The sequence below is a fragment of the Hyaloscypha bicolor genome (assembly GCF_002865645.1).
Source record: "Hyaloscypha bicolor E unplaced genomic scaffold K444scaffold_87, whole genome shotgun sequence".
NCBI classification, from domain to species: domain Eukaryota; kingdom Fungi; phylum Ascomycota; class Leotiomycetes; order Helotiales; family Hyaloscyphaceae; genus Hyaloscypha; species Hyaloscypha bicolor.
In genome coordinates this window covers 2,616,480-2,632,766 of record NW_020194589.1, presented here as the reverse complement: position 1 = coordinate 2,632,766, position 16,287 = coordinate 2,616,480, and the positions used below count along the sequence as shown (strand labels likewise).

Below are 16,287 nucleotides of genomic sequence, written 5' to 3'. Positions count from 1 at the left end.
CACCGAACCTTACATCTCTCTTGCAGGTATATCAGAGTCTATTGGCCAAAACAGAATAAGAGAGAAAGAAGAGCTCGTGAGCGGAGGCCTGCACCGGCCTCACTTCCCCCTGTCCAAAACCCCGGTCATGGCGTATGGGTGTGGCGCTCACAAAAATCTTGGACGACGCCGCCATCGTCATTTTGCACCAAGACCTGGGGCAGCACGATCCTCCTGTGCCTCGAGAAGTGACAAAGTCGCTGTTTTACATTTGAGGAAAAGCCAAGGAGAACTGTTATGGCAACTTCAAGCCTCCCAATATAGCGTTTGGAGCAGCAAGCCGCTGTCAGAATATCCTCATCACACTTTGTTCCTCGCCCCACACGTTCTACTCCGTATTTGACAGAGGCCACTGCTCCAAAGTTGCGGCGGGTTAGACTTGCTAGTATGTAATTAGTGCTCATATCGCCCGATGCTAGCCAAAGAAGGAGATGCCTCCTGGTGGATGTCGACTTGGACGGCCACCTCGTCATCCTTGTTTCGCATGCTTCCAAGGGCCAGGTTTACTCCCTTGCTGGTTTTCCGTACACCATCGCTTGAACTGCGAATACCCTCAAAGGATCGACAGCCCTAAATTTGGTACGCCGTGACCTCAACCAACGAGATCGAACTGGGGCTGGAGATCACTTGCCCATCAAACTGTGTTCGCCGCGGCGGAGTGGCCGTTGCTTGACGTTACCTCACTTGTGACCTTGGAGATATCCCAGCACCATGGCATGGCCAGGATTTTGTCGGGCTTGCTGGAGCCGACTTTAAATAAAATACCCAGACAACCCGCGCTCAGAGATTTACTCCTTCCTCAACATCATCGGGACTTCTGAGGTCTACTTCGAAGCCCAATTTTGAAGCATTCAAACCACAACTGACTGTTGACAACCACCTTCAAAATGGGATATCAAGTCGGCAACGTTTACGTGTAAGTGCTCGGAGCGAATTCCTCCTATCTCAAGACTGGGCAGACGACACCCTCAATCCCAGTTCAATCGAGCCATTTGCTGACCTCCCACCTTTGCGACAGAATTGCTGCAGTGGCGGTAGTCGGAGGATCGCTGTTTGGTTTTGATATCAGCTCTATGTCTGCTATCATTTCCACCAATGCTTACCTTTGCTACTTCAACCAAGGTCCTTTGTATTGGGATAAGGACCAGATCTGCTCAGGTCCATCGGCCAGTGTTCAAGGTAGAACCCTTGGAATATGTCCCTAAGATGGTCTCCCCCTGACGATCCAAACATAGGTGGTATAACCGCTTCTATGCCTGGTGGTTCTTGGCTAGGTGCTCTTATCTCTGGTTATGTATCCGACATCATGGGACGAAAACAGGCAATCCAAGTCGGTTCCGTCATCTGGTGAGGTTCTTTTGATAGAGTCACAATTTCACTCACTAAAGGACAAAATAGGGTCATTGGCTCTATTATCGTCTGCGCATCTCAGAACATTGGTATGCTGGTCGCTGGCCGGTTCATTAATGGTCTATCGGTTGGTATTTTGTCGGCGCAAGTGCCTGTCTACATCACCGAGATTGCGCCTCCGTCGAAGCGTGGTCGACTTGTTGGATGCCAGCAATGTGAGTTAGTCAAACTTTGGCGAGATATTTCCAGTGGATACTGACATGCATACAGGGGCGATTACTTGGGGAATTTTGATCATGTTCTACATTTCTTACGGCTGTTCATTTATGAACGGCACTGGTGCTTTCAGAGTACCATGGGGACTGCAAATGATTCCTGCCATCTTCCTTTTCGCTGCCATGCTCTTCCTTCCCGAATCTCCCAGATGGTTAGCCAAGAAGGATCGATGGGAAGACGCCGTTGGTGTCCTCACTTTGGTGCATGGTAAAGGCGATGTCAACTCCCCGTTCGTCGCCAAGGAAATGGCAGAGATCCGTGAAGTCGTCGAGTTTGAGCGTGCCAACGCTGACGTCACTTACATGGAACTGTTCAAGCCGAAGATGATCAACAGAACTCATATTGGAGTGTTTACTCAAATCTGGTAACCAACTTATTTCTTTGTCCTATATCCCGAGCTCCTTACCTCACCTGTCGGGAGGATGTTTCATGCTCCCGGGTCGCTCCCAGCTCTCTCATCCCTAAATAATTACGTTGCTAATTCTTTGGTAGGTCACAACTCACTGGCATGAACGTCATGATGTGTAAGTTTCCAAATTACAAAACATTGAAAATACCAGAGCTGACCAGGACTTCAAGACTACATCACTTACGTCTTCACGATGGCTGGTCTATCCAGCAACGTTCTTCTTCCCTCTTCCATCCAGTTCATCATCAATGTTGTCATGACCGTCCCTGCTCTCTTGTACGTCGATCGCTGGGGTCGTCGTCCCACACTCTTAGTCGGCGCTTTCCTGATGATGACTTGGCTGTTCATCAACGCCGCTCTGTTCGCTCATTACAGTGTGAAACCAAGACCAAAACAGTTCCCCTCTGCAGCGGAATCAATGTCCATCACTGGTGCACCTGCAAAGGCCGTCATCGCATGCACTTACCTATTCGTCGCCTCATTCGCACCGACTTGGGGGCCAGTCTCCTGGATCTACCCTCCAGAGCTGTACCCTCTCCGTGTCCGAGGAAAGGCAGTTGCTCTCTCGACTTCCGCTAATTGGTAACCAAAACACCCCCGGCTGTACTTAGAAAAAACTGCTAACCTCTCACCTAGGGCATTCAACTTCGCTCTAGCCTACTTTGTGCCTCCCGCATTCGCCAACATCAGATGGCAAGTCTACATTATCTTCGGTGTCTTTTGTGTAGCAATGTTCCTCCACGTGCTCTTCCTCTTCCCGGAGACCAGCCAGAAGCCTCTTGAAGAAGTCGAAGAGATCTTCGATGACACCACGCCGGGCAGCATCAAGTACATCGGTACACCGGCCTGGAAGACCCATGTTGATACTCGCACAGGACGCATTGAGAGGGGTGAGATGGACTCGGAGAAGTTTCACAGACATGGCAGTCACGAGGAGCACCACCCTTCTGCAGCTGGAGCTGACGTGCCGAGGGCTGAGGTCACGAATAAGGAGGTGCCTGCTGCTAATTAAATCTGAAACTGTGATTGGAGATGGGTTTTCGGAGCTCGTAGCTATTGAGATCTCACAACTTGATCAGGCAAAGGGTATATTGTGCTGCGGCACGGCGAGAACTCATAATGTCTTTGATAGGACTAAATTGACTTAATGATTCAACGAAGACCCTCTCTTCTGGCACCAGGCCTCTGAATGATGTATCCTATGTGAGCCAAGGCTTCGTTTCAAACTGTTCTGGTCCAAAGAGAGAACCGAAAGGTAGAACAGGAGCTCGCATTTGTCTCTCCAATTCGAACTACCCCTTTTTAGCGAGCTCCAAAAATTCCAGCCCAACCCAACTCACCGGACAAAAACAGCATGAAGTCTTTGGGATGGCATAAAAAACGGCAAAAGAAAACTCATTAGGACCCAGACACTTACCGTTTGCTCTGTTTACTACAGCAGAGCACATTTCTTCAAAACTATACTCTGTAGCAGAAATCATCAGATAAGAGTGATACATACACTGCTGATATTTCAAGTGTGTTTAGACTTACGTCTACGACTAGAGATGAAGTTTATATGAGTATATATGACCCGGATGAAATAAGCTGAGTAGAAAAACCAGGGCGCTTTGTTTAACACAAGCTTCACTACTTCAACTCAGAGACTCGAGGGTGAAACCTAAGCTCATATCATTGCATTTCCTTGGAGAAGAATGCTTGTGATATTGTTAGTGATGCATGACTTCAACCTGCCCAAGAGATCACGAAGCAAGCATAAATTCCACAGCATGTTCAAGTGATGTTAATTCATACAACACCTATGGGTTTCGGAGTCCAGGGCCTTGCCCATTTCGACCATCCTTTGGCTCCAGAATCTATGTCTACGATCATTTCCGAATCATTCAGCCCAAACTCCACATCCTCCTTTTTGTTCAGCTCAGCTTCCATCCTCGACATCTCATCCCTAACGGACACAATTTCCATATCTTGCATATCCTGCGACGGCATCTCCTTGTTCTCTCCATCCCTGATGGTCCCATTCACAATACTTCGATGTATTTGAAGAGCCCGCAACAAGATTTGAGTCTCATCCGTTTCGCCCTGAATCTCGATCAAAGCATCCAGCAACTGATCCTCATCCCAATTACTCAACGTCTTCTCCATGTTCCATCTCGCTTGCTCGTTCTTTTCCTCAACTAGCTTGCTTAAGAACGCCTTGCAATTGCTCTCTACTGAGTTTTCTGCTGTCAAATGAACCCAGTAATATTCCCAGATCCATCGCAGAGCTTTTTGGGTAGCAGTGCGAAGTTTGGAAAGTGATGGCAACTCCTCGTGAGTAGCTTGATGACGAAGTTCAACGTAGGTTGCTGGGAGCCCGATGGTCTTCGCAATTGAGTACATGCTGAGTTTCCGACGTTTGTCTTGGTGACTATCCATGAGACCGGTGACGAATCTATTTCCTCTTGATCAGCCGATGAGGAGGGATGGAAATTTCAAACCACGAGGTTCCGAACGTGTCCGAATACATATCCAATTAACAAAACACAAGTAAATCACTTGTTTTGGCTCACTACATCTTATCAGAAGCCAGATGTCTACTCAAACTAGAATAGCTCGGGTATGATGATCAAAAGACGCCGTAGCTAACCGCAACGGGGACTCTAACATAACCCCCAGGCAACAAGATCCATCCAAATTTTGAGGGAAAGGCCATGAAATCAGCGCAGTCGAGACATGTCTAAACTCACCTACAAAAAGCCGCCGCATACGCAGCCCTGACACAATACGTCGAGTTCCCACTCACATCATTCAACACCGCCGCCGTCAAAATCGCCGTGCTCTCCACCAAATGCGGACAATTCCCCCTCTGCATCCAAACTGACACCCTCGCCACAGCATGTCTCCTCTCCTCCTCCTTGACCTCCCGCCCTGCTCCCGGATACAGCTTTTGGCGGACCTGGAGGAGCTCGGCTCGGTTTCGCCACGGCGTTATGACGTATTGTACCATTTTTAGATGGATTATGTCGTAGCAAAAGATAGGGGGTAGTGGGAGAGAAAGAATGGATGGCGGGGAGCACGTGGTGGTGGAGTTATAGGGTGAAGAAAATTGAGTGTTGACGAGTTGGATTTGCAGTTGCGGCTGCCAAGCTTGAGGCTCTGCGGGAAGCGACTCTTTGGCGAAGCGACGAACCTTAAATGCAAGAGAGGAAAAGCAGTCACGAGAGGCTGATCTGAATCGGATTCCAGAGGAATGAGACAACGTTGGAATGTACTTGAGAAGGCCTTGGCGAGACATGGCGTAGCTTGTCATTCTTGATACTCATGGGAAGTATTAATGTGAGATAATTCAGAATTGGAATGGTGGTCGAGATCATGATCCGTTGTGCCTTCCTTATTGTTGTTTGATACATTGTATTTGTAGTACACTCTTTGAGTCTTTGCTCAACTGAGACATGCCATGAGACGCACGCCGGCGACATAATGCACCGTCCCATAGTCCCAGTGGTATCCATCCCGATGCTGTCTGCCAAACGCCATGCTAAACTATTGTAAAAATAACATCTCTTCATTCGTCCGTAATTCATAGCCACCCGCTGCGATCGTAACTTTGAGTCTGCACTGTGGTGGCGGGCTCACTAGTAGTGGTCGCAATGCTGGCAGTCTGCTCAGTTGTATCTTCATCATCTGATTCACCTTCGCCGTCTTGCTCGTCATCGTCATCTTCGTCCTCATCATCGCTCGGCGGTGGGTTCCATGTTTCCTCAAGTTTCAAACCCTTTCCAGTGGGTTCGACCCGACGACCCGCCCCAAGAAGGTGTGACATCATGAGAGTTCGATAGTTGTCCAGCTGCGGATCTGACGAGGGAGCTTTCGCTGGTTCGGGAGTGTCGTATAATCCCATTCCGATCAGCTCCTCGCCATCATCAGAGTCTGAAAGAGGATGGTATGGAATGGACTCTTCTGCTGGAAAGGTTGGTTCTGGATGTTGTATAGGTAAGAAGTTCTCAGGGGTTGGAGGTGCTGTCGACGAATTTTCGAACCCGTTCGCTGCGAAGTTGTTCCAGTCAAAGTGGGAGTACATGGATGAATCCACGTTCGATGTCGATTGTGGCACGAAATTTTGTGCCGGTTGTTCAAGATAAGGTGTCTGATTGATATTATAATTGGTGTTCGGCTGGTATGAGTTCGATTGGTTGGGATAGGAAGTTTGCTGCTCCGCTTGTTCGTATCCCGTATATGGCAATGATAATGGGGAGAAAGTTGAGGAGGGTGAAGTATATCCCGAGTATACGGCTGGAGTTGGTGGAAGGTCATATATCTGGAACTGGTGGTTGAGTTCCGGTGCAGGGACTGGATAGGCTCCTTGGTAGTTTGGTTGGGGAGCGAGATGCGAACTTGGATGCCAGCTGACAGGTCGAGTGGTATATGCAGGAAGTTGAAGGCCTTCGTTCGGGGTATATCCTCCAGCAGCAACATTCTGGTCGATCATTGCAAGCCTCCGCCGATATGCCCCATCGGTCATGACTGTCCTCCGTCTTCCTAGTCCTGCTGAGCCTCTTGGGCTATTGCTGGCACTGTTCGGCTTGACGATTCTCATCGATCCTCCTCCTGTCTTCTGTCCTGCCGATCCTCGAGAGTACCGGGAAATATTTGATGAAGCCATTTGTTTCGATACGTCGTCCAGCAGCATCTCGACAGTTGTATAACCCAAAGCGTGGCCTTCCCAGTTGCCGGAATTCATGCTTGCGTTAATTGGCTACCTAGAAGGGTAGGTAGTGAAAATTGGAAGATTGTTGTTGTTGAAGGGAGGGCAAAGTATTCAATGTCCGTGGGACATCAGTGAACATAAGTAGCTCATAGTCTGCTCAAGGGGAATGGAAGTTTGAGTGGTCTAGCAAGACAAGAGAAAGGGATCATCTTCCATATGAAGGCTAGACAACGGGAAGGGCAAATATGGACACTACCTTGCAAATGACTTAAAAAGGTCCCGGGTATGTTGTCTGTGTCATCTGGCTGCTGGCTTATGATGGATCCAACGATGAACGAGCATGGGTCTCAAGGGCAATCCGCCGCCGGGTCTGAGCTTCTTCTGGGGATGCATGGCTTTGTTGGCGGTCAAAGTCAAAGTAGTGGCCGCGCCCCTGGCCTGCAACATGCAGCTTCTGTGTCCCGCGGCTGGAGACGTATCGAGGTGAAGACGACGGAGGCACACAGCGTACGAAGCCCCTCTGGTGTGAGACGATCAGGCGCAGGAGTGGGAGGATCGGTGATAGACCCTGGGGCTGGGTATGATAGCGCTGGTGGCTATTACTCGTGAGATGTTTCGTACAGGCCGTGGATGGAAGATGAGAAGCGGTCAAGCAAGCCTTCGCATAGCTGGGGTCCGGTGGGATGCAGCGAGTGGCCGTATCAAGCCGCCTTACCTTGTCATGTCATTATTGAGCTCCTTAGACCTTTTCGAGGTCATACCAGTATTATTAGTGGAGGGGCGAATCACGGCGGGACGATGCCCAAACGCTGGGCAAAGGAGAGGAGGAAGGGAGGGAAGGGAAGGGCCGGCTTCTGCGCTGCGCAGAGAACGCACGCAAATGAGCAGCCACCAGCGGCCAGCCAGGCCAGCAGGCCAGCCAAGGGGGACAGAATTTCCGAGCCTCGCACATTCCGCGTGGAAGACCAAGGGTTGCAGGGTGGGTGAAGGTTCGAGGGACGCGTTGCCGGGATGGGCAAGTCGATGGATCGTCAGAAGAATTTCAGGTGTCTTGTCTTGGGGGTGGTGTCTCTCGCTTCGACGCGGGAAGCGCCAGGGCCAGAAGCAACGCAACGCAACGAAGATGGCACGCCGCACGCCGCACGCCAGGCGAGGCACTTCAACTCCGCTGCAATGTGTGGCACTGCACCCCCTGGCCCGCCTCGCACTCTCTCTCACGCTCATCAGCCAGCAAAACAGGACGACTGGGCCACACCTCTCGCATTTGTGCCTCCAGAGATTGGGTCTCCCCAGCGCAGGAGTGGAGCACCGGCGAGTCGAGGCTTGGAACTTTCCCGACAACGGTGGGGAAGCCATCGTGGCTTGGAGTTTGGCTCCGAACCTCGTGATGGCGGACCAGTACTGTATCCGACCGCTCACCACGAGAGCATTATTCGACCTAGTCTTCGATTCTAGTTCAACCACTTCTGGGCTGCAAATACCGCGCAGAGGCGCTGGGGAGCGACCAGCAGCCATTTCCAGACGATGACGATGCTCCGCCGAGGCGTTCTTGCCGGCCCCGAACGCGAACTTTAAGATTCAGGCCAAGAATAGCATCGAGCCTTGTTTCCGATATCCCTCTCTCCACTACTGAGTTGCGAAGGGGCAAGTTCCAAATGCCGGCAAAACTCCACCCAGGCGTGGAGGTGCATGGCGACGCCAAAACAGCAACTGGCTCTGAGCGGCACGATTCAGGATCCAGAACCAGCATGAACCCGCGAGGCACAAGCACACCAGCACCAGCACCAGCACCAGCACAAGCACAAACCGGATAAGGGCGTTGGCGGCCGGGCCACGGCAAGAACTAAAGATCGTGCATCGCAGGGCTCGCAGCATCATCATCCGCTAAAGCGTGACCGTCAGACCCATGCTTGCTGGACTGCGGGTGGATGCACTGGATGGCAGTTGGAAAACGTTTTGGACCCCTGCCAGGAGGCCCTGAGGCGCTTGTTTGGTGGTGGGAGCCCTGGTGGTGGGGAGCGGAGGGGGGAAAGTGCACGCTAGGCCCAGTCCGCTTTCTTGGACCTCGAAATCGTCGTCGAAGCCGAAAACGCGGGCCACAAGGTTGCAGGACTTGCAGATGACCCATGGCATTGCCTCGCGCAAAAAAAACTTTCGTTCGAGCCTTCGACCCCTCAACCCCTACATCTGCATCGCATCGATATCGGCGTCAGTCATTGGTGCAGGAGCACACGAGCCAAGGGTGACTTCCGCTCTTGCCTGGGACTCTACCACAAACGTCAAGTCATGCGTGGTGCAAGAGGAATGCTTATTGAAAGGCGGCGCTGAAACCGACAGTTCTCCAAGTATCGATCCCCAACTTGCGATACACAGAACAAGAAGCTGAATGAGCTCATCGGCATGGCCAGCCCCCTCGTCGGACACATGCTTCTTTATTGGAGGCATTAAAATCTAGAGTTCATTTCTGCAACTCCTCCGTCTGATGATCTAAAGATTTCTCTTCTCGCTTTGCCCGCCTCTCAAACCTTCAACCAAACCCCACATGTTTAATCCTAGCATCACCGCACCGCCCACTTGGAACATTGCGAGCTTGGGGCCGCTTAGGGCCCTGTACAGGTGGATCTGCACAAGTTCTTGCTAAGCTAGGCAGATTAGATGGAATGGTTGGTTCACGATGGAATGACGCGCAACCTGGGTTGATTCGTGGTGCAAGAATCCAAGTGGTGTATTCTCAACAGGTGTATCGCTCGGGGCCTTACAAGATGTGAACCGGAAGGTTGCCGGCGCATATCTTTTTGGGGACTGAATAATCCGTGGTTGCTGACCATTATGATTTGCCCCTGTCGACTGCTGTTGGCGATTCAAGGGGACTCCAGGATCGAGATGCGCTCATGTCTGGAGCAGCCGAAGCCCCTGTATTTGCAAACCAGGCGTACAAAACAGAGCTAGTTCTGCGAAACAGCAATAAGAGGAAGGCTGGAAGGCTAAAGGGCTGATCAGCCATCACCAATCAAATCGATGAATTTCGCATAATGTCCGAATTCTGGGTCTTACAATTAGGCACAAGGAAAGTTCCTTTACGAAAACATCTGATCCGTCACGACCACACCGAAAGGGGCTTGAGACACCAAGCCTCGTGCCTTCTTCGGCTTCTATCCAGAAATCCATCATCCCTGGACAAGGCTGGGCGACGACTTTGACCCACGTTGCATGTGGAGGCACGCGGCGCTACCGATGCCTGGTCTTAATCCTGAAATACCCCAGTCAGGCGAGCCAAGATTTAGAGGCGCCAGCACGGACTCCAACCCTTTTACTGGAAACTTGTGTTGGACAAGAGGATATCGTTCAGCCTGATCTGGATTCCCTCAGTCCCCGACAACAGCAATGCAGCGTGGTGTTTCGTTCTGCAAAGCAAGACACCAACAACTTATGTTTGACCGGCCACACGGACGCCGAAGAGCTGATTCAAATTCGGGCATCCAGTCAGACTGCGAGTGTCATGCTGTGGAAACAAGACCAGGAAACCGGCCGTGGTATATGGGCTGGTTCTTCAATTATTGGACCAGAGATGATGTGCATCAGGGCGGTACGCAAGGACCGCTTGTCCAACCTGACCAGTTCCGGTCAGGGCTGCACTTTGAACATATGGTGGCGCATCTTGTTGTGCACCATCCCGCGGTGTGAAATCGGTGTGAGTACGGATATCTTGAAACCTTTAACAAGGCATCCTTATCCCCGCTGCAGCCGGCTGTCAGCCCTGTCCGCACCGTTGCATGCGCGCAGAATCCTAATCCGGGCATTTCCATCTCCAAGGTTTTGATGACCGACCTCCATTACTTGTACCACTCACTTGTCGCTGATCCCACTTCAACTGTAACCGCCATCTACTCCACACAATCTCATAATGCAAGTAGTGGAAAGAAGAGGCCGTGCAGAAGGGCTTTTTACAGTGCCTTTGAAACACCTGGTTGGCAAAACAACTCAAAATCTGATTCGCGATTCTCCATTCGCACCGTGCGTTGGCTTGGAGGCCTGGAACAGACTCATCCTCAGAGAGCCGCTTATGTGCATTGTATCCAATGGACACATCGTGAGCTAAGTCTGTCCTATCACAGCCGTTCCCTCATAAGAGAGATCATCAGTTTTCGGGTTCTTTTGACCGTATTCCGCGTTTGGCTGCAGTCATCAAAAATCCTTCGGTAAGTCTTGAACCATGCGATCATGGAGGCTTGATTTATCTCAGCCGTTCGCCATCTTGCACCCCTTACTTTTTGGTTCCCGATGCCTCGGATGTCATTATGCCATGCTCCCAGACGACGGAGGCAAAGGTCTTTGAGCCTTGTCGAAGATGCCCCGTGCCGCCTTTTCTTCCCGCCGAGCTGAGCTCGTGAGGAGAAGCACAGCCGCCAGCCTTCTGAGCGAACCACACACTAGTCAATACGCACCCCTCGAGGTTTGGCAGATTACCGACTACAAATACAAACCTCGCACTCACCGCGGCGTACGGCGCAGAAAATTGCAATCAATGATGGTCCACGACGAACCTTGCCCTTGTTACTCACGAGCTGCGTCCGGAATTTCAGGAGTCTTGGACTTTAGAAGCCTGCTCCTTGCCTGGACCCCGCTGATCATGAGGATCCAAGTCCAAGAAAAGAGGAATGGAAGTTTCTTAGGAACTCGACTAGTGCCACGGAGGAAGCTGGATCGAAAAGTCAAACTGTAATGCGGAAGTTGTACCTACTTGGATGATGCAATTACCCGGGGACAGATGTTATTTGCGGAAGGGTCGATAGTTATTTTGAGTTCGAAACTCCTTGACCTGAAAGGTCACGAAGGTTTCCTTTTCGATTGCCGTCCTCGACTTGGTAGAGACCAGTTATTTAAGGTCATGCTGTAGTATCAAACAGTGCACACTCTCTCTGCGGCACATGCTGTCATATGCTACTCCACTGGCGTCCGGGCATTTTCAACACGGGGCGATTGAGTTGATCCCTTGTTCAGGCTTGCAGTGGTGAGAATAGTAAAGTAGTTCACCGCGTGTTCATCTTGGTGGGTGGTGGAAGGTGGATCTTTACGAAGGCTCGGAAGCGCATCAGTTTCATCTCGGAGAAATCGGACATCTTGCTTTAAGGAAGGAGCACTTTCTCCAGACCGGAAGCATGTCATGTCAATAGTGGCGCACTACAACCGCGTATGACGCATGTTCAGCTGTCGAGAGCTGGCTGATATTACGGAGCGAGGTGTTTCTTCTGCACCAAGCCCACCGCGGGCCCACGCTATCTTTGCATCTAGAACTCAGCCACGAGAATAATGCGCAATTCCTAAGGCGTTAAGTGCGCCAAGATTTGGACCGATAGAGGCGAGTCAACCAGCAGAAACAACAAACTCCCTCGCAGCTCGTCTCAGCCCGTCGAATGGTGGGTTGTGAAAAGCAAAACCCACACTCCCTCGCTCCCTTGCTCGCTCAGAGATGCCAGAGAATTGTGAACTTGACATGGCGACCTGCAGTGGGCTTATTATTATGAACCATGTCTTGATGCTGCTGCTCAGTGGCAAGATCGGATGGTGGAAGTTCTGCTGGCTTGGCGGACAGGAGGCCAGAGCCTGTGCGTACGTGCACGGCTTCTCGCACTGTGATGAATATCGCCATTGTATGGGCCGCCATCAGCGAACAATGCTGGAGCATGTGTGATGCCATGAAGGGCATGCGGGTGGATGGAGAATAGCACCGACAGTCCGCCATCCGATGCGATACTGGTGTGAAGGCAAAGTTCTGGGCGTATTTGCTCGTGGAGTGTCAGGGCTCCGGCGGTCTGGCATTTTATTACTCTTGTTGAGACCGAGGAAGGAAGGTTGGTTGGGCTGGGAACGGGAAAGTGAGGGAGGGCAGGACAGGAGGGGCATGCTGTGTTGGGTCGGGGAGGGGATGTGGAGTGGATGCACAGCAATGCGAGCATAATCGACAAGGGGCAGTCCGATTACGACTGCAGCGTCAGTTTTCTACTGCTGAGAAAGCCTTCGGATGACACACGGCCCAACAGCCGCAGGGTGGCAGAACGTGGGCGAAGTGGATCGTTACTGTTGCTGGACCCGACACAGGTGCTTTGTAAAGCCCTTTTACTTGCCTCATTCCACATCCCTCATCCCTCATCCCTCACCCCTCAACCCTCACCCATGCCGCGCCCCCCTCCTCCGGAGCCAATATTGGGAGGAAGGTCATCTGTCATACCAGTGATTCAAAGTTCCCTCTCATCTCGTTCCGAGCTCAACCGCAGCTCCAAGCCTGCGAAGCGGCTGAGGAGTGAGAGGGTCTCAGATCCACAAACAGAAGGAAGCAATAGCCCCTGAAGCGGGATGAAGAAAAGGGGGTGGTGGTGGGCTTATCGATAAGACATTGGAGGGGTAAATCCGAGTTGGAGGAACAGCTTGAGCTCTCTGAGTCTGAGCCTGATGGAATTATCATTCGATGCTTGTGATGTCCTTTTAGAGATGCCTTTGAAATTGCACTGGATATGGGTATTCGTGAACCTGTTGCTCGCCACCGGTGCTGGAGAGGCACCCTCGCATATTGCATCCAGAACGTGCCTTTCAGCAGATGGCCTTTGTTGTAGCGCCAAAGACGTCAGAGGATACGCGAATAACCAAAACCACAATGGATTGATTGATTGACAGAATCGCCCTCGCAAAACAAGAAACATGCCTCAAGCCGCCCCGCAGAGCATCAATTTGCCTGAGAATCATTTGTATGATGGCCAAGGACCCTTTAGTCCGCACGAGGAGGTTTGAGAACCCGACGGCGGCCGTGGAACGGCCATAAGCTGATCATCCACAGGTTGTATCCAGCGCGAGTGATACCGAGTACCAGCATGCTTTGGAGGTAAGACCCATACTCTAGAGATCGTTTCAAAGTGACTTAGCTAATTCTGTGTCAAAGGTGATCTTCGATGCCCAAAATGCGCATCGCAGGAAGTCCTCCCTTGTTACTGCCGAACCCCCCGCAAACCTACTACAACGGCGCAAGAACACTGAATGCTATGTACATGCATTACTAGAGAGTCAAAGGAAACATGGCACATCCAATACTGGGGGTCTCGAAGACATCGCCGAGACGCTTGCGGAACGAAGGATAGCAAGCGGTACGGACACGAACGCAGACTCGACTGTTGAACCCAAGCGTGAGATTGACGATGGATCTACAGGACAAGAGGACGAGAAGTCCTGGACAGATCGCATGCATGCCAAACACGGCAATCCATTGGCAGATGGCCAGAAAGTCAAAGTTAGCGATGATACGGACCCGAATGCAGTCCATAGTCGACTTCTCACCAAGAAACAGCTATCTGATATGGCCTGGGGAGTCAGAGAGCTCAGCAAACGGCTGGGAAGCATAAAGCTGAAGCTGAAGGTCAAGACTGTGTTCCTCCTCACCAAAGTACACGATGAAACTTTGATTGGCAATACTAGGGAAGTTGCCAAGTGGTTACTGAGCCCGGAGCGGGAAGTCAGATACACCGTTTACGTGGAAGATAATTTGCGTGATAATAAGAAGTTCAATTCGAGAGGTCTGATCGAAGACCTAGGAAAGCAGTATACCCAGAAGGACGAAACCAAATGGGATAATGGAAATCCTGAGAAGAGACTCCGGTACTGGAGTAACAATATGTGCAGGACACGACCCCATACCTTTGATTTTGTGGTTACTCTTGGAGGTGACGGGACAGTTCTATACGCCAGTTGGTTATTCCAGAGGATTGTACCTCCGGTTTTAAGTTTTGCTCTGGGCAGCCTGGGATTCTTGACGAAATTCGATTATGATGAATTTCAGGAAACATTAACGAAATCTTTCAGAGATGGAGTGACGATAAGTCTACGGTTAAGATTTGAAGGCACTGTTATGAGGAGTCAGAAGAGGAAAAAGAAAATTCAAAATGGTGATGCAGATCCGGGAGCAGCAGAGGAGGACTCGAATGAAACTCGGGATCTTGTCGAGGAGTTGGTTGGAGAGGAGAAAGAAGATGAGAGGACACATCGACCAGACGGAACATATGAGATCTTGAACGATATCGTCGTTGATCGTGGTCCAAATCCAAGTGAGTCTTTTCCCAATCTCCGCCAAACTCAAGCTCTGACATGATATTTAGCAATGTCCTCCACGGAAATCTTCGGCGACGATGAACACTTCACCTCAGTCCAAGCAGATGGTGTCTGCGTTGCTACTCCCACTGGTTCAACAGCCTACAACCTTGCAGCTGGCGGTTCCCTCTGCCACCCCGAAAACCCTGTGATCCTCGTCACCGCCATCTGCGCACACACTCTCTCCTTCCGTCCTATCATTTTGCCTGATACCATCGTTCTTCGAATCGGTGTTCCCTATGATGCGAGAGCAAGCAGCTGGGCGAGTTTTGATGGTAGAGAAAGGGTAGAGTTAAGACCGGGAGATTACGTTACCATTAGTGCGAGTAGATACCCCTTTGCCAACGTCATGCCGCATGGAAGGAGGAGTGAAGACTGGGTTAATAGTATCAGTGGGAAGTTGGGGTGGAATACGAGGCAGAGACAAAAGAGCTATAAAGAGTGGAGTTAGATGGTTGGGAATGTAGAAATAATTAGGGAAAGACTCGAAAACTTGATTGTGGGGGTGCTTTGTCGCCTGAGCCTTTGAATCTTCGAAGTATGGTTACACTTTGGAGCACTCATTGGCTCTTTGCTGGTCTTTGACCTCTTCCCCCCCGTTTGCTTCTCCTCTTTCGTAATCTCGACTCAATATGCAAAAGCACTTCCGTGCAATGAGCGGATCGGTAGCCGGCTTTCAGGGCAATCTCATTACACCAAAAGTTTTGGTACATTGAGTTGCAAAAATTGCATACGGAGATTCACTGTGGGAATCAACTACAAAATCCTCTAATATACGAAAAGACTTTCGAACATTCTTGTCAATGTGCAATGAAACCCAAGTAAAAAACCCTGCAGTCTCGATCCATTTCTGACTTCGTCTGCCCAGTTCTGACTTCCTCCCTGTGACTTCTTCAGTGTAGTTTCTGACCACTGCTGCCAAGAAAGGGGTAAATCTTCCGAGGTGAAGACATATGGGATACGACATTTTCTACTTCATACCAACACTAGGCAGCATTCACGCCGTATCGGATTGAATCTGAGTACAGAATCCGGGCCGAGCAACAGCGATCGATCCCTTGTGAATCTAGCAAGGACAACGACCAAGCAAGGAGTTGGAGAATAATTCAAAGGGTCTCGATATACACGATGGCCCTGCAGACTGTAGTTTGAAGTGTACACTTCTTCTCCTGGTCGAAGTTATGAGCTGAAGTCGCTCACATTGAACTGATCTTTTGACCTATTGAACAATACTCACTTGAGTAATCATTCCCGGGGCATTCGCAACTAATCCAGTTGACTTGGCTTGCGATGTCTCCAGTCTCTCGAAGTCCTTTGAAGTCCCCTACTTCTAGGAGACTCTCGAAGCCTCCCAGCAATTCGAATGGCCATGGCTTCAAGATCTCTTTGC

At 50.7% G+C, this 16,287-nt stretch overlaps 6 protein-coding genes across 6 annotated transcripts; 4 read left to right on the top strand and 2 right to left on the bottom strand.

Moving 5' to 3' along the window:
- Nucleotides 1–926: 926 nt before the first annotated feature.
- On the top strand, nucleotides 927–3,086 carry K444DRAFT_531540 (putative high-affinity glucose transporter; the record flags this gene model as incomplete). Its single annotated transcript, XM_024874993.1, has 8 exons — nucleotides 927–955; nucleotides 1,058–1,218; nucleotides 1,275–1,386; nucleotides 1,438–1,604; nucleotides 1,660–2,029; nucleotides 2,158–2,189; nucleotides 2,245–2,656; nucleotides 2,711–3,086. 8 exons carry the CDS (start codon nucleotides 927–929, stop codon nucleotides 3,084–3,086), a joined length of 1,659 nt encoding a protein of 552 aa, XP_024736002.1.
- Nucleotides 3,087–3,862: 776 nt separating this feature from the next.
- On the bottom strand, nucleotides 3,863–5,351 carry K444DRAFT_630723 (Las1-domain-containing protein; the record flags this gene model as incomplete). Its single annotated transcript, XM_024883256.1, has 3 exons — nucleotides 3,863–4,508; nucleotides 4,808–4,830; nucleotides 4,860–5,351. The coding sequence occupies 3 exons, from the start codon at nucleotides 5,349–5,351 to the stop codon at nucleotides 3,863–3,865; spliced, it is 1,161 nt and encodes a 386-aa protein (XP_024736001.1).
- K444DRAFT_423799 (uncharacterized protein) lies at nucleotides 5,222–6,937 on the bottom strand. Its single transcript, XM_024872723.1, has 2 exons — nucleotides 5,785–6,937; nucleotides 5,222–5,631 (listed from the first exon to the last, which is right to left on the bottom strand). Exons 1-2 carry the CDS (start codon nucleotides 6,795–6,797, stop codon nucleotides 5,622–5,624), a joined length of 1,023 nt encoding a protein of 340 aa, XP_024736000.1. The 5' UTR covers nucleotides 6,798–6,937; the 3' UTR covers nucleotides 5,222–5,621.
- Nucleotides 6,938–7,071: 134 nt separating this feature from the next.
- K444DRAFT_423596 (uncharacterized protein) lies at nucleotides 7,072–8,450 on the top strand. The gene has a single exon (XM_024872721.1). It carries the CDS (start codon nucleotides 7,345–7,347, stop codon nucleotides 8,290–8,292), a length of 948 nt encoding a protein of 315 aa, XP_024735999.1. The 5' UTR covers nucleotides 7,072–7,344; the 3' UTR covers nucleotides 8,293–8,450.
- Nucleotides 8,451–12,604: 4,154 nt separating this feature from the next.
- Nucleotides 12,605–13,286, top strand: K444DRAFT_423602 (uncharacterized protein). The gene has a single exon (XM_024872722.1). It carries the CDS (start codon nucleotides 12,702–12,704, stop codon nucleotides 13,110–13,112), a length of 411 nt encoding a protein of 136 aa, XP_024735998.1. The 5' UTR covers nucleotides 12,605–12,701; the 3' UTR covers nucleotides 13,113–13,286.
- Nucleotides 13,287–13,460: 174 nt separating this feature from the next.
- Nucleotides 13,461–15,348, top strand: K444DRAFT_630720 (ATP-NAD kinase-like protein; the record flags this gene model as incomplete). The annotated part of the gene is made up of 4 exons (XM_024883255.1): nucleotides 13,461–13,544; nucleotides 13,597–13,641; nucleotides 13,699–14,854; nucleotides 14,906–15,348. 4 exons carry the CDS (start codon nucleotides 13,461–13,463, stop codon nucleotides 15,346–15,348), a joined length of 1,728 nt encoding a protein of 575 aa, XP_024735997.1.
- Between the last annotated feature and the right edge of the window lie 939 nt (nucleotides 15,349–16,287).

What these genes read in the sequence shown, in the direction of transcription:
- K444DRAFT_423602 (XM_024872722.1), top strand. Translation starts at nt 12,702, where the DNA reads ATGCACAGCAATGCGAGCATAATCGACAAGGGGCAGTCCGATTACGAC.
- K444DRAFT_423596 (XM_024872721.1), top strand. Translation starts at nt 7,345, where the DNA reads ATGATAGCGCTGGTGGCTATTACTCGTGAGATGTTTCGTACAGGCCGT.
- K444DRAFT_423799 (XM_024872723.1), bottom strand. Translation starts at nt 6,797, where the DNA reads ATGAATTCCGGCAACTGGGAAGGCCACGCTTTGGGTTATACAACTGTC.